The sequence below is a fragment of the Crocuta crocuta genome, unplaced genomic scaffold, assembly GCF_008692635.1.
Source record: "Crocuta crocuta isolate KB4526 unplaced genomic scaffold, BGI_CrCroc_1.0 scaffold235, whole genome shotgun sequence".
Taxonomy (NCBI): domain Eukaryota; kingdom Metazoa; phylum Chordata; class Mammalia; order Carnivora; family Hyaenidae; genus Crocuta; species Crocuta crocuta.
In genome coordinates, this window is record NW_027531285.1 from 3540503 (window position 1) to 3558160 (window position 17658).

Consider the following 17658-nt stretch of genomic DNA (forward strand, 5'->3'; position numbering starts at 1 on the left):
GGCAAAATACATCTTCTTTGGCTTGCTATTCATTAGTGTCCATCAAAATATAGTTTTTTATATTAAAAAATAAGAATGTGCTGAGATCGAATGCCCGAAACAGGCTGTTTTTCTTGGTAATGGACAAATGGCATCAATGGGACTTTCCAGGGGTGAACCCCATGTCTTTCAGAAGCTAAGCGATTCATCTGACAAGATAATGAATTGGTTGCTTTTTTCAGGGAAGATTTGCAAAGAATTTCTTTTCTCTGGTTAGACAATTTAGAAAATGTTGTGAAAATGTATAAAAGAAAGAATAAAGAAAGAAAGCTAGTTTAATACAAATGGATTCCAGTCAGAACTGTGGACATGTAATACTTGGATATCTTGAAAAATATCTCCTTCTGGGCTGACATGTATTTGTGATAAATATTATTACTGTGACTATAAAATTAGTTTTAGGCTTTATTTAGAATTTATTGAAGGTTGGATAAAAAAAAATCACAGAAGTGATTTTTATTTTAGGAACTTACATCTTTACAATAATAATGTAAATTTTACTCACCTTTTTGTGTTTATAGAAACAGGTAAATAGACATAATATCCAAATTTGGCTTAAACATATATCTATACTGTTTTATCCTTATAAAACAATATTTGACCCTCATTATAAGAGAATATTACAAAGGCTCTATGTTAAAGAGTTCAGGGCTGGATTGGGTAATGTCATAGTTCAGGGTACTGTAGCAAAGTTCTATGAACAGGGTCGTATATAAACTACATAAATTTATTTCTTGAGAATCTGAAGACTGGAAGTCCAAGAACAGCTTGTTAGAATAGTTGGATTCTGGTTAGAAATCTCTTCCAGTTTTTTTTTTTTAAATATTTTTTATTTATTTCTAGGAGAGAGAGAGACAGTGTGAGCAGGGGAGGGTCAGAGAGAGAGGGAGATACAGACTCTGAAACAGGCTCCAGGCTCTGAGCCGGCAGTCAGCACAGAGCCCGACGCGGGGCTCGAACCCACGAACCGCGAGATCATGACCTAAGCGAAAGTCGGACGCTTAACCGACTAAGCCACCCAGGCGCCCCAGAAATCTCTTCTAGTTTGGATGAAAACTATAGAAAACTTATGAAGGAAATTGAAGAAGACACAAAGAAATGGAAAAACATTCCANAAATCAAGAACAAAAATAAACGATTGGGACCTCATTGAGATTAAAAACTTCTGCACCGCAAAGGAAACAATCCATAAAACTAATAGGCAACCAATGGAATGGGAAAAGATAGTTGNACGTTTAGGAAGATTAGGAGGAACTTAACGGAGGAAGGGGGAGGAGAAGGGGGGAAATAGGGAGAGGGAGGGAGGCAAACCATGAGAGACTCTTGAATGCTGAGAACAAACTGAGGACTGATGGGTGTGGGCGGGGAGATGGGCATGGAGGAGGGCACTTGTGGGGATGAGCACTGGGTGTTATATGGAAACCAACTTGGCAATAAACTATTTGTAAAAAAAAAAAAGTAAAAAAAAAAGTAAAAAAAAATTAATCACTTAAAAAGCAAAACAAAACAAAACAAAACAAACAAAAAAGAAATCTCTTCCAGTTTGTAGGCTGGGACATAACTTCTTGCTCTCAGATTCAAACTGAAACACTGGTTCTTCCTGGGTCTTAAGTCTGCCAGCTTTTGGACTGGAACTACTGTAGTAGTTCTGGTTTTTTTTTTTATTTTTTAATGTTTTTTTTTTTTTTTTTTTTTTTTNCGACTAAGCCACCCAGGCGCCCCAGTAGTTCTGGTTTTTAAGTCCTCATACTCAGACTGGAACTACATGATTGCCTTTCTGGTCCTCTAACTTGCTGACTGAAGATATTGGGACTACTCAGTCTCCATAATCATATGACCCAATTCCTTATAATAAATCTGTTATAGAAACAGATTATATTACATATAAATATAAATATATAGTTAGTTCTCTTGTTATACACCTCTGTGTATCTTCTGAGTGTGATAGAAATTAAGAGTGTAACAATAATATCAAATTCCACTTTACATACAGAGACAGGAAAATCCATAACATGTATTCTCCTCAATATTTATTGATCAGCCTAGATGCATAATCCCTATTCAATCCAAGGCCTAAAATAGAATATGATGTAAATGCACTTAGAGTAAGAAATAATACTTTAAAATTTTATTTATTAATAATCAAACTTTATGCAAATGCAAAAAATTGAGGTGAGAATCAGTCACTCACAAGCATCTATTGCCTTTGATCAATCAAATCCTTAATGTTTTTCTAGGGGAAAAAAACCTTTTTAAAACCTGGCCTTGTTCAAGGTTAAAGTTGTTGATTTTTAATAACTGCAAATACCAAAATGATCTTTACTCATTGAAAGTATTGTGAAATAACACTTTCAATTGGAAGTTATTTTATCACTGATATTTTTTAATGATGTATAAAAACTGCTAGCTAGGATTCTAGAGACAGTACTACTGATGCCTATGAAATCGAAACAGGAAGGCCTTGGTAAGTTGTACATGGTATTGGAACATTAGGATTCCTGTAATAGTAGTCAAAAGTGACAATGGAACTTCTAGTGACCCTTTAAAGTTGTTCCTTCAGTGCAGCTGGTTTTCACTCAATCCCAAGGAAAAGTATGACTGGACCACTAACAATAAAGTAAGAGTTTTAAGCTAACTTGGATTTTCTCAGTTTGTCAATAATTCTCAAGCTACTTTGCTGCCTAAATTGCAGAGAGAATAATAAATTATTCCAGGGAATAATCAATTCACAAGTACAAGAGACTGAAATAGGACCAATGTGGCTGGAGTAGAGGGATAGGAAAGTAGGGGAAGAGGCAGACCAAGCATGGTCTTAGAGGTTATGTCAGGGAGTTTTATGTTTCTGAGATACGTTGATTGACCCACTTTATAGGTAATTGAAAGTTTTCCCTTTTCAGATTTCAGAAGAGTAAAAGCACAGTACTGGCAATGGAATTTGGTTAAGAGGAATATATCCCTAAAAATGTTAGTTATGGCTTCCACTTCGGTCATTTGAAAATCTACTTATCACCACTGGTTATTACAAAAATTAAATATACTAAAAGAAATGGTAGAAGGAGATATTGGTTCAGAAGGTAAGCTGTTAATTAAAGTAAGTGTACTGGTGAGAGGGAGGAAAAAAGAAAAAGTTCCACTCGGGAATATGAGTCCTGTGCAGTGTAATCTTGGCTGAGCTGACCCTATTACATTAGGCAAACTAATTAACCTCTTTGTGCCCTGGCTGCTTATCTGTACAGTAAAGATAACAATGACCCACTAAAAGAACTGCAAATCATTCTGTAAATACCAACAGTTATAAAAATAATATAAATAATTGCTTACCCCAATTGTAAGATTTTAGTCTTTACCCGAGAGTTTAAACATCTCTCTGCCTAAATAATAAATGATATGTCAGGTTTAATTTTTATCATACAGTGTTCGTGCACCTGTGCATGCATGTGTGTGTGCACGTGATAGAGTAAACGTGTGTTTAATCTCATCTACAGCGAAATTTGTATTTATTGAAAATGTACTTTTGTCTTTCTGATGCCTATTGTTCAGTCTGCAATATACTGGGTCCTAAATTATCACTGTAACTCCTATTGGCAGCACGAGGTTTAACACAGTGGAGTCGCTGCTGAGATAGAGGTGGGGAGAGCGAGTTGGGGGAGGAAGAGATACTCCTAATTTCTTTTTAAATGACAACTCTTCTTGCATGTTAAATATGAAGAGTAGGCTTCTATTGTTTCTTAAGCCTATTTCAATTATATTAACTATAATTAAGCAATTCAAATTGGATCAGCAGGCACATAATAGCATGCCAAGAGTGGCAAAATGAAGGGGCTCCTAGTTGTGTTTTATTGTGGATTCACTGATTCACATTAAAGCTGTCATCAATTTTGTGATATTTCCAATAATTCTGTAGAAAGTACTTATAAAATGTATTCCTTCAGTGGCACATAAAGATTACCTATTTCTGTTATTATTCTTGGTCATCATGCCACACTCTCTTTAGCTGATGAAAGGAAATAATAAACAATAAAATATTTACAGAATTGGAATAGTTATTTCTTTGTGAACTCAAAAAAGAATCATATGTTCTCTTCAATTCCTTATTTTTAAAATTCATGCCTACTAAATATGTAGACTGTTTCCATGATGTTATTAATGACTCAAACATGTGATTGCAATGCTTTTGTTGGTGTGATTTAGCCTATAGCCACATGGCTGCCTAGGGATCCTGGTTAGTGGCCAGGACTAGCTAGTAAGGGACAATGAACTAGACAGAAACTACCTTTTAGTTTCAACAAGTTCCCCTGTTTTATCTAACTACTGTTTTCCTGCACTTTGCTCAGCTAAAGTGGGGAAACAGGTTTTTGAATTTTTCAGTGAGGGCTGAGAAATATCTCTAACAGGTATTATGTATTTTATTGACGTCTCACCTGACTAGGCCTTCTTTCCCAGTTTCCATTTCCTTCTGCTCTGGCATCATTTCCTTTGATTCTGTTGGATTTTGATGGTTAGAGGTTGTGGTCAGATCTTTGAGTGAGTTTTTTTCGGAGATTTTATCTATAGAAGGGAAACAACACATAGACAAAAGAATATATGCCACTGTTGATAAGTTACAAAGATACTGTTTTTTTTTCTCCAAAATAGTCTCAGGAATTCCTCCCCTAGGATTCCTGCTAAACAAAGTAGGACCTTATGCAGGAGAAGTTAACTTGTAGACACCTTCAGGCTGATGAAAAATATACTTAAAGTTGTTGTATTATGAAACAAATAGTTCATAGTACATATCTTTTTGAAACTAGCAAAGCTGAGATTAATAAGGAGTAATCATTCAAAAGGCATTTCGGTTCTGCTAAAGCATTATTCATAATATGTGGCTGAAATTGAAGCCTCATAAAATTCAGAAAAATAAAACAGGCAGAAGTGTTGTCATTGACATTATTTCAGAATTTTGCATTCTAATTTTTTAATGAAATTAAGTCTTTGTTTTTGGCTTGATCATCTTTATTTATGACATCTTTTCTGAATAAGCAATGCAAACTAATATGTGCTAGCTTCATTTTCAGCCCAGAAATTAAAATTTTTCCCTTGAAGCCTACAAATACAATTTCCAATTAATATAGTATAAATTGTAGTGTACCAAGAGAATAATCAATTCATTGGTAAATATTTGGATTATAGAGAAAATTTAATGAAAGCAAATTGTTTAATATAAAAAGAAAATATAGAAGGAGCAAAGAAATAGAATGAACACAATTTAATGGTTATTCATTGTCCACAGTTTCTAATTTATTTTTAATTGGATGTACTGTGATTAGAAAATTAAAATCAACACCCAAATCATAACTCTTATTTTTTTGTAATAAATTATAATTGAAAAAACTTAAGCCAACCCAGTACTGAAAATCTGGATTCACAAAAATGATAAATCATGGGGTGATCATTTATTTACTTTCATAAAAGCTTTTACCATACAAGTAATTTAATATGAAAATTCCTACGATCTGCCTAAAATCTGCCAATGTATAAAACTTTTAAGGAACATGTTTTAGGAATAAAGGCAATCATAAAATTGACTCAGTACTTAGAGTTTTAAAAGTTTTATGCCTAAGAAAGCTTAAACCCCAGGATTTCACCAAACAGATTTCTTCATTATGTATCTCCTACCTACATTTATTTTGGAATTCTAGTAATTTTGGCTAGAAGACGGAAACCACAGTATAATGTTTAAATGAAAACCCCTTGAATTCCTAACTTTACTTAGGATACAAAGGACCATTACTATAATCATGTTCTTAGAGTCTCTGTGTAAAGACTATATTCCAGATGAAATGGTTCCACGTGTATGGAATCTTACTTAGAGTACAGGATAGGGTCTTTTTTATACAAGCACATGTGGTACACTAGTGAGCTTATCAGTATTGAACAGGTTTCAAAGTAAAAAAAAATGCACTTTCAGTATGTCATTTTGTACTAAGAGGCTTTTGGTAGAAATAAGAGTGAAGGATCTATTTTCCCTATGTATTTGGGTCAAGCCATATTTTTCCATTTCTCTTTATCCAACCAAAAAGAAATCATTGTTCAGTTCTCTAACATTATGCTACATATTGCTGCCTAACAAAATGACAGCAAAATCCTTTTCCTATATCCACAAACACTGGGGTAATTATGGTAAGATATTTGACAGCAAAGTTCTTAATCTCTTGCCACAGGGGTCTAGTGCACTCATGGACTAGAACTTTTGAGACTGTATGTTGCCTATGCAAATTTTAGATGGAGAGGATCTAAGGTTAACATAAGCTCTTCTAAGAAGTCTGGACCAAAAAAAAGTTATGAACCATGGTGTCCATATATTTTTCTGGGAGTAACCACAACCTGCACCCAAATTAGAATTGAAATAGAGCATGAAATATGAGTAAATAATCATAAAAAACCCCTCCTGAATATACAACAAGCAGAGTATGTAAAACAGAGTATTTCTTAAGGGGCTTTTATTGACTGTTTCTTAGAAAGGCATGTGATAATAAGCAGCATCACATACTTCCATTACTCATTTAAGCTACAGAATATTCATTTAAGCTACAGCATATTCATTAGATTTACACTATTACTTTTCTGCTAGCACCAATCAAATGACTATCTGTTCTGCAACGGTTCTTTTTTCCCCCTTCTAATAAGGAATTTTTGTTCATCATCATAACACTTGGATTTAACTGTAAGTAGATCATTGTACCTTACCAGGTCTTTTCTAGACATTACCAACTCCTTCTAAAATGACCCTGCCTCTACTATGACAAGTCTAGGTTATTCACAAATTAATTACAACCTAATTTGTTTTGTGGATAAGCATTTTAATTACAAGATAAGTCCTTAATCACAGCTTGCTGATGAAGATGAGAAACCAGTTATTGCCCATTCTTGGATTCAAAGCAGAACAACCTTAAACATACTCATGAGGACTTAAGGATCCCCATCAACTATAGTCATTTTGGGTGTCTTTTTATCCAGGCAGCATGTTATTTGTTTGTGGGAACAGATGGTCAGATTGTTAGCATCATCCTCATCATGGAAGAAATCTAAAATACACAGCAAATCTTTCTCTGGCATCTGGGTGAAGTTTTGTCAATCTCACATTATAGTTTTCCCCAGCTTCACACATGGACAGCAGGATCCCCTCGTTTGTAGCTGCTCTGATGAATAGGGTCTTTCTGCCAACTGTGCTCTGAGCACATTGCGTAGCAACTGCCAGATCTCATCAGTACACTTGGTCAAATTGTGCCCCGGAATGTGTGCCCATGGCAGATAGTAAAATATGGAGTCAAAGTGTTCTGATATGCTTGCTTTTATTGAATGTGCAAGAATGAGTATTGAGTTTGCCCTCCACACACCTGGCTGATTTTGTCTTTGGCCTGGAAACATCTCACACTGGGCCTCTGTAATACACTTCCAAACTGCTTTGTCCCCTTGTGGCAGCACACTGTGGAGAGCCGTGCAGGTGTGAAACATCTGCTTCTGTCTTTAAGTGAGGAAATAAGTGATGCAGAAAGCCATTAACCTTCCACATTTTATCAGTGGCACTAAATAATTGCTGGAAAAGGAGGAATCCAAAGAAAGAAACTGATTTGGGAATAAAGTTGTGAATTAGACAGGTGTTGGTTCAATTTGTTTTTTTTTTTTTTTTTTTGGATGGATGTAAAAAGAAGACTTGAAAATGCTTTCATTGGTTGGAATGTTTGACGTGGGTGACATATCACTTGGTTGAATTTCTAACTCTTATAAAACCAAATACATTGTGAGTTCTATCTCTAAAGCTAATTTCCTTTTATTGGATACCAACAATATCTGAGTAATTAGATGTTAGGTGAATTAAAAAAAAACAACTAAGCCTGAGTACCTTGATCATATGCTTAAACGTTACTATCAATTTCATCTTAATGAATTGATGTTTGGAATAAAATAACAACACAGTTTTAAGAAATGTATAATCAATGATTATTTTCTGGCATCCAAGATTGTATTTTGACTCAGCTTGTGTTTAAGTTTTTATTTATAGTTGCTAGAATATATAGTGTTCTTAGAATAATTTTAATTATAACATTTTGATCATACTTGAAATTTTATTATATCTTTGTAGATTGTCAAATGACATGGAGGAAGCTGACAAACATTACAGCAATGAGTATAAAATAGAACCTTAAGGAGTGTCCTAAAATGTCACAGATTTGAAAAATGTAATTCTTTTTATTACATTATAATCTACAAATAATCCAGAGGAGAAGGAATCAGAGTAAGTGAGAGTTCTGGCAATCATCTCATATGAGGAATGGTGAAGAAACTTTGGGTCTAAAATAGCTAAAGACTAACTAGTGACCTAGCAGTTATTTCAAATTCTTTGAAGGACTGTTGCATAGAAAAGACTTATTTTACATATACCAGAAGGCAGAAGAAAGATTCATCATTGGGATTTACAAAACAAACAAAATTCCAAACATTCTAATAATTAAACTTATCTAATAGTGAAACATATGGCTTTGTGAGGCAGTGAAAGCCCCATTGATGGAAATTTACAGGTAGAAGCTGGAGCCCATATTAAGGACCCAGATGGGGTCCTTGCATTAAGTCAGAGGTTAGAAGTCTTCTAGTCTGTCTTAATGTGCCAAAAACTCCTGAAGGGGTTTTTATATTTAGGATTTTTTTTTTTTTTTACTTTAAGATATATCATTACAAGTAAATAAATGAACATCAACAAACAAAAAAGAATACAGATCCATCTAAGGTAGCTTTGGTACTGCATCAGGATGAGGGATCTTGTCCTCTCTCAATGTCATGCCTAGTTTCAGGGACTTTTGTACTGGGATTAATTCATCTAGAAAATACATTTTATGTGCAGGTATTAAGGAGTGTGGTGAGTTAACTGGTGCTAGGTACTAAACACAGAGCTCTAATCCTTACATCACTAATTCTCTGGGTGACTGTTGATAAGTTGCTTTTCTACAACAGTTTCCTCATCCATAAAATGAGAAATGCTTTTGTCATGGGGATTTCTGTGAGGATTAGATAAACACTCCATTCAAGAAAAATGCAATATGAACACAAAGTGTTCCACCAGCTCGACTGGTGTAAATTATCTGCTTTTTAAAAAATATATTAACTCTTTCAAATCTGCACAGCATTGATATATATAAGGCATGCTGAAGCTTTTATTTACTTACGAATGTTTCAGGAATCAGGAAAGCAGAATTAGCTATATTCTTTAGCAGAGAAAAAAAGCTAAAAACATGGTTTATTTTAACCGAATTATACAAATATATTTAAATCATGCAAACTATAAAATATATGGTATTTTATAAAAAAAATAAAATTCATCCTATCCACATTGGTTAGAATCTCTTAAGTTTTTAGTTTATAAATCAAGTGGAAACTAAGAAGTTTTATCAGAGTCTGGAATTCTATTTGATATTTAAAACAAAATATAATTTCTATGCCTAAACTTCTCCTTCCAGCTGATCAGACCTCAGCAAGGCAGCTCTGTTATGTATAATACACAGGAATGGTTATTGATTGTGCACATAGCTGGGCATCTGATGTGAAGAACATGGCCAGTCCACAGCTGGATGGTGATCTGCGTGGTGAACTGGGTCGTTCCAAGGGCTCTGCCCAGTGGGAACAATGGTTGCTATCTAAGCCAGTCAGACTGCTCTCTCTAGAATTTAGACTGGGAAATGAGTAGACGGGAGTAAGAGCAGTCCAGAGTAGATATGCAGAGAGAAATGCAAAACCATGTTGATCTTGGGTGAAAGGCAGAGAAAGCAAACAGCTCCTAGGGCTGGATCTTTCCTTGAATGGTTTTCCAGTTTCAGTTATCCATAGATTTTCTTACCCTTGAGCCCCTGTCACTGAAGGTGTCCTAATTATGTCTCTGTGCCTTGCCAAATCAGCATGGTTAGGAATTTTCTTCATCATTCCAAACTATGAAACACATCATATTTATCTTTTTTCTAGAGTAAGTTTTCAGAAATTTCACATGCCATGTTTATTCACTTCTTTCTTTTATTCATCATATCAGGTTTCATTTTGAAGGAATGTTTCTTATGTTCAACAACTTTAATTGTTTACTATATAAGGTTTTTTCTTTTTCCTTTTGGATGAAGCAGAAAAATATACTTGAGTAGTTTTTGATAAAGAGTTTCTCTCATTTTGTTGTTATTGTTTCTATATTCCCACCTTATCCTTTGTCTGATGTATAGTATTGACAGTTACAGAAAGTGAACTATACTACCAAAATTAGCCATAGTGTGTCCTGTGCATGGTAATCAAACTCATTGTTCTTATATAGGGAAGCTTTATTGATTTAAAAATTAAATTTCTGTACATAGTCTGGCTATTTTCCTACTCCATACAAGACAAATTAAATTTGTGTAAGAAGTCTTGTCAAAGACTAAAGAGTGATTTCCTGTTTAAACTAGCTAGGATTTTCCCTCCTTTCTTCCCCTGAGATATCTAGAAAATTAATATACTTTATGTCTTATTGTAGTTTTAAGTTAGAGCAGTTTTTAGCTTTCCTTATTTTTGCCCAAACTGAGTTGGCTGAGATGTGGGCTAGGTCAGCTTGGATAGTGGTGGGGGACTGGCAGGGCCTGGGACACCTCTGAAGACCTGGAAATGTGCTGGGCTTGGAACCTAGGTCTTGGCTGTGGAGAGCTATTTGGCACAGGAGGCCCAGAGAGGACACCACATTTGCAGTCGATTTTCAACACAAATCTGGGATGGAGGGCATGAGGGAAGATAAAGGGAAGACGAGAAGATAAGTAAAAATATTGCTGGATTCAGCATCTTGTCTACGTTGTTACTGTTCATAGGTATGAACAACGCAGAGTACCTACCATGCGGTTGGTTAGAGGTCACAGAATGGTCAGATGGGCTAAATTTGACAAGATTTCAATTTTTAAAAATATTTTTATTTATTTTTGAGACAGGGAGAGAAGGAGAGAGAGAGACAGAGACAGAGAATGTGAGCAGGGAAGGGGCAGAAAGAGAGGGAGACACAGAATTCAAAGCAGACTCCAGGCTCTGTGCTGTCAGCACAGAGCCAGTCATCAGGCCCAAACTCAGGAACTGTGAGATCATGACCTGAGCTAAAGTCTGATGGCTGAGTCACCCAGGTGCCCCAAGATTTCAGTTTTTATTTCAGTGATTTAAAAAGAAACCATTTAAACATTTAAAAAAGTTGACATTTAAAAATTGAGAGATTTCAAATTAAAATTTGTATTTAAAGTCTCTCTAGACTGAAGATGGACCATCTGGCAGTACTTGCCTCTCACCTCCATATGACAGTGACTGGTTGGGGCTGAGTGGCCTCTGGCCTCTTTAGACAGGGCATGCATGATCCTCATTTCTGCTATCCGACTCCCTTCAACATTGGAATTTGTCAGTCTCAATGCTAAATGCTTTACATATATTAACTAATTTAAACTGTATCTACAACCTAGAAGATTAATGGCAGTATTATCTTTATTTTATACATGAGTAAACTGATACTTAAAGATGTTAACTATCTTGACTAAAGTCAAAGTTATTATTAAGTAGTAGAGTTATAATTTGAATTCAGACATGTCAAACTCTAAAACAGTGCCCTTTTTACTATCATATACTGCCAATATACTCAATTTATGTTACTGATTAGAGCGAAAATTTATTATTTCTTTTTTTGTTACTTAAGTATGTAGTATTTTAAAGCTGTACATATTAGTTTTCTATTGCTGTAGCAAACAAGCTTAAAGGCCTAGAACAAGACAAGTTTATTCTTTTCCAGACTGTAGAGGTTGCCTGTGTTCCTTGGTTTGTGGTCCCTTTCTGCATTTTCAGATTGCATCAATGCAATGCTTCCATCATCCCATCTTCTTTTGTCTTTGATCCTTCTGCCTTCTTCTTATGGAAGAAGAATTCTTATGAGAATTCCTTAATTACATAGAGGCCTTCTGGGTAATCTTCCCATGTCAAGATCCTTAATAATATCAGCATTTTGTTCCCCCTCATGTAACATATTCACAGTCTTTAGGGAGTAGGGTGTGGATGTTTTTGAGGGGCCATTATTCAACCCACCATACCACACTAGCTAGCCAGGAATACCTAACTTTGATCCATTTCCACAGAAAGCACCTTACAACATCATAAACTATTAGGGAAGTCATTTACATATCCTCTACTGGTACTAAAACATTTTTTTAAAGAATGCTACAAGTGAAGTAGAAATCCAAGAAAGATGACTATAATCAAAAGAGGACCTTAGAAAGTTATCTTTATTTGAATCCAAAATGTATTACGTTCTTCATTTCCATGGTGGGTAAAATTTAAACCATGCTCTGCAGAAGATAAGAGTTCTATAATCAGAAATCAACATCTGCAGATATTGTGACATTGCACCTGCATGTTTTGAAGTGAAGAATATAAAAATACCAAGCACACATAAAAGGCTATCTTTAAACACTAATAATTTTGCTTTTTCAAAACAAAATATCTTAAATATAACTGCTTTTCCTATTAAGGCCTTTGAAGACATGCTAAGTCTGCAAATTTAAATGAAACTATTTTTTTCCTTTCCACTCAAAAAGCTTCTATGTTAAATGAAGCTTCCACAAGAGTTTTATTACCAGCTATGAAAAATTAAGCTTACAAACACACTTTGAAAAAAGTAACAAGAGTAGGACTAAACTTGTCATCGAAAAGATGTGATCCTTGGTTTCATACCATTAAGGTTGTATTTTTATGGGGTGCCAGGGTGGCTCAGTTGGTTAAGAATCCAATTTTGGCTCATGTCATGATCTCATGGTTCATGAGTTTGAGCCTGTTTTCTCTCTGTCTTGCTCTCAAAATAAGTAAACTTAAAAAAGAGAAAAAATTTCTTTAAAAAGAGGTTGTATTTTTAGGTCAGAAGAACTGCAAATTGGAAACCATCACTATTATAAAATAACTTATAGTAAAACAGAATGGCAGCAGAACATACAGGTGTATATGTCCAGAAGTTACTTAGAAAATATTGGACAGGAGACGATACTTGTTGGGATGAGCACTGTGTGTTAAATGTAAGTGATAAATCACTAAATTCTATTCCTGAAATCATTATTATACTATGTGTTAACTAACTTGGATTCAAATTAAAAAAATTAAAAATTAAAAAAGGAATATTTCTGGAAGAATGTACTTGGAAAGAAAAGACAAGAAAAGAAAATATTGTACAGTGTCTTAAAAAAGGAATTGGGTATGCTATGGAATAATTGATATAGAAATGAGTTATGGTAGCCTTAGGAGTAGATGAGATTTCTAATGGAGAGAATTTAAAGGAAGAAGACCAGAGGTATGAGCATTGAACCTTTAAACATGTACAATCTACATCTATTTTATTATTTTATAACACTTGAAATTATATTGTTTATTATATGCCTATGTTAACACAGACTTGGCTATATTGTTCACCATTATATCTCTAGCCCATAGACCAGTGCCTGGCACATAGCAGGTAGAAAAAAAAAACACCTATTGAATAAGTGACTGAATGAAGAAATTATGTTTTTATGAACACTCAGATCTTTAAAGTGTCTCAAGTGTGATTTACACTAGATGATTTACCTAGTCAAGGTCAAGTGTTTCATCAGACAACGCATTTCAGAGAGATATGCATTTTACATTTTAGTTTGTTTTCCTATAGATTAGAGTTCTGACCTTGTATTTTGGTGTGTGACTCTTCAAATGTGACTGGAGTCATCTTGGTTTGGAGAGATTTCTTTTCACTTTTGTTTTCTTCCTTTGAGAAACAAAATTAAGATTGTACACAATGAATTTACATAAAAATAAAGTTAAATGTAAAATACAACATGGGGTTTTTCAGTCAATGATCAAGCCAATCATTAAAGCTTATCATTTGTTTATAATACACTGCAAATGATAAGTCCTGCACTTAAATGAATATTCTCGGCTCTACTATTAAATGATCGGTCTTGACCTTCATAGCTTGTTGGCCTCAGACACTCTTTTTTTTTTTTTTACAGTTTATTGTCAAATTAGTTTCCACATAACACTCAGTGCTCATCCCCACAAGTGTCAGACACTCTTTTTTTTGTCCTTGTCGTTGCTATGTCTATTTGGCGCATGGTCCTCCCACTTCCAGTCCTCACTCCTTACAGTCCTAGTGTTGGTCCTGGTTTAGGTCTTTTGTAGTAGAACTGAAAGCAATAGAAATAAGTAGTCTAGTTTCTTAATTCAGAGCTATCTTCTCTTTGTTATTTCATTTGCCTCTACCTTGCCATTTGTCTGAGCATCTAAGCTTTCCTTTGAAATGTAGGTATGTCTCATTAGATGTGGCCAGTGTGTGTCTGAGGATGTTCCTATGGGAACAGAGTGAAACAAGATATAAGGTTAGAACATAGACATGTTGGCTCCCAAGCTGTTTGCAGAGTAGTAGGGGAAACATGCACATACAAACATAAGTGCAAGGAAATGTAAGTAATGAATGTCTGTAGAAGATAGAGACAGGGCACAAAGGTGGAATGGTCAATTCTACTGGAGTAGAAGGAAAGGGAGGAGACTATCAAAAAGGAAGTAACTCTGAATTTTACAAATCAAGATGAATTTTTTTTTTTCTGGATGAACAAGGCATGAAAAATATTCTAGGTAGTGGATACTTGTTTAGCAAAAGTCTAAAGTGTGATTGTATACAGTTTGGGGGAGATTAAAGTAGAAGTGATTGGATGGGAAAGAGTGTGAGAAAATAAGCCTAGATAAATAGGCAAGGACAAGGGCCTTGAGAGTCCCATAGGCCTTGATGTGGAGTTTGACATTATTTATCAGCACTGTATATCAGAAACATTTTAAACTGGTAAGTAAATTAATCAGATGCTTTAATGTAAGCCTCACAGTAACCATATGTGTTAGACAAGATAGCTATTATTATTATCTTATTGAGTAGGAAATTGATTAAGTGACTAAAAAGGTATGGATCTCTGTATATATTATGAAGTAGTGGTAAAGCCTTCTGATTTCAGTCAAGTACTTTTACATCATGTCATGATGCTCTTCATAAAACTTTCATCATAGTCTTTTTCATGTATACAAAGGTAGATTTATGTGAATGGTGTCTTATTCTGTAGTATGACAGTTTGGATTAATCTGAATTTGCAGATCTTGATTTATTGTTTATTGACAAATGGAAGTCACCTATGCTATTTTGGTTTGAAAACTAACTCTTTAAATGACACTTTAAAAGAACACTGTAAATTGATTTTTTATTCCTAAATATCTTCTTATAGGCCTCAAATAATCAATTTGTATTTCAGAAGGTTGTTGTTTAAATGCCAATTTAAAAGGTTGTATTCTGTGGATAAAAATATGGTTTTAAATTTTTTTCATTTTTCACATTTAGCATATTTGAAACTAGACAAGAATATTGCCTCTACCAACATGTTATTATATCTAAAGAGTAGATGCAAATAATTTCCTAAAGTATGGCTTTTAAGATAGAATGTGAGGTCAGCAGACTTCATCAACATCCATAAGTGTTACGTCATGGAAATGTCGTGGGATATACACAAGAGTTGTTCTACCTGTGTCTAATCTAAGTACTTCTCCAGTATTACTGTTTCTGAAGGAAAGGCAATTCCTTAAGGAATTTCCTTTGTTTTTGCCTTCTCTCTAACATCCCTTTATCCTGCGAGTAGATTATTTAGAAAGTTTATTCAACAAATATTCATCCTGGTCTGAAGAAGTATAGCCTAGATATTCAGCTTTGAGGTGCTGAAGTCAGATGGAACAGGGTTCCAATCGAGCTCTGCCATTGTCAGTTGTGTGCAAGCAACAAACTATAACAGGACTCATGGTTATTCTGAAGATTTATTATAATAGAGCTTGGAAGAGGATAGCACCTTGCCTGGCACATAGTAATTATTGTTAGCTATTATGTTCTCCAAGAGAATGATATATTAATTATTTTTGTGTTCTGTGGAAAAATAATCAGGATAGACAAAGGTTAAATATCATGGTAGTGATTTTCCCAGGGAGCAACACAAGAGTAACTCAACATTTATGATATTCTATGAGTTTTTTAACATATAAATAATTTTCAAACTGTGGAATTATTTATTTTAACATAAGAACTAGAAAAAAGTCAAGGGTATTCTCATGAAGCAATGCTAAGCACATCCTCCTTCATATCTGCTCTCCATTGCAAACACAGTCAAAGTCAATCAGAAATGAAAGGCAAAATTTTCAGGACCAATGCTAAGTCATCTTGGTGTTTTCTATACTCTAGGCTCATTTACACCTGAATCATTAGACCATGTTATTTGAGTCTCTGAGGTACACTACTCCTGCTTGTACTTGACATCTTTCATCTAATTCTTTCAATGGGAAGATAATTATTGCTCTAAAAACCTTACGTAGCACTTTTAGATAAATGTAGTCAGTAATTTATGAAAATTGTTCTATCGATATTTTAAAGTGAATATTGATCATATAATTATCATTTGGGACTTTAAGGTGTCATATAAGCATAAATTACTTATAATAATGATAATAATAATTGCCATTTGGGAAGTCCCTACTATGTGCTTTATATATACTGTCTATAGTTTATACAACAAGGCTACAGAGCCAAGTATTATCCTCATTTTACAGATGAATAGGCCTAGAACTTGTGAAAATTACTTGTCTAGAATAGGGTTCCTAAACTTAGATGGTATTGAAATTCTATGTTGTGAAGGGCTGTCCTTGGATTCTATGATGTCTATCAGCATCTTTGGTCTTTACTTCCAAGATGCAAGTACCACCTCTACCTCTGAGCTGTGACAACCAAAAATAACTCTGTACATTGCCAGTTGTCTTGAGCAGCAAAATTGTTTCCTATCAAGAACTCCTGGTCTAGAGAAATTACTGTTAAATTGTTGTTTATCATTTCCAGGGTGCTTGACATTCTTTGTTGAAACTAATTCATATAGCCCAATTAATATTTGAGAAATGATTTCATTTGGTATTATGGTAGAAGTGTAAATCTGCAATGAAAAGTCTTATTTGGCTTTTCCAACTCCTAATATAAATTAAAACATTTATTAATCTGTTTTAAAGCAACTATATATAGTATATATAAAACAATGGGGGTAAAAAATCCCAAAGAAAAACAAGTGCATGACCCAAATGGTAGCAGGTGAAACAGCAAAGCAATCTTACGTATCACAGTATATTAAAACACTGGACAAAAATCCATCACTAGACAAAAAATGATGACAATGAACATTGATTTAGATATGTAAGTAGCGTACCTGTCTTGTGGATTGCTGAGGCTGATTGCTTGGATCAGGACCTTGTTTACTCTCATCGTTTCCCTCTCTAGGCTTCACCTTGTTGGATTTTATTGTTAGTGATTTAAACATCTTCTCTGAGATGGTTCTGAAAGCTTCTGTTTTTATGACTCTGTCTTGAGGTAGAGAAATGCACTTTGTTTTTCCTTTCATTAGTAGACAAGCCAATTAGTTGTTTAATCAGGATTTTGTTCTAGCTAATTCCTGGGTAGTAAGGGCTTTGGCTTAAAAGCAGCAAATTACTTCTGCTTGGGTGATTTGAATTCTGCTTATGAACTTTAAAAAG

General features: G+C 34.4%; 1 protein-coding gene across 1 annotated transcript in view; it reads right to left on the reverse strand.

Moving 5' to 3' along the window:
- The window catches only part of CNGB3 (cyclic nucleotide gated channel subunit beta 3), a 143058-nt gene extending 125614 nt beyond the window's left edge, over positions 1–17444 (reverse strand). Inside the window, exons 1-3 of the mRNA XM_077771289.1 lie at positions 17334–17444; positions 13747–13828; positions 4461–4587 (exon numbers count right to left, since the gene is read on the reverse strand). Coding sequence (XP_077627415.1) covers positions 4461–4587; positions 13747–13828; positions 17334–17444 — 320 coding nt within the window. The remainder of the gene's footprint in view (positions 1–4460; positions 4588–13746; positions 13829–17333) is intronic.
- Positions 17445–17658: the final 214 nt, after the last annotated feature.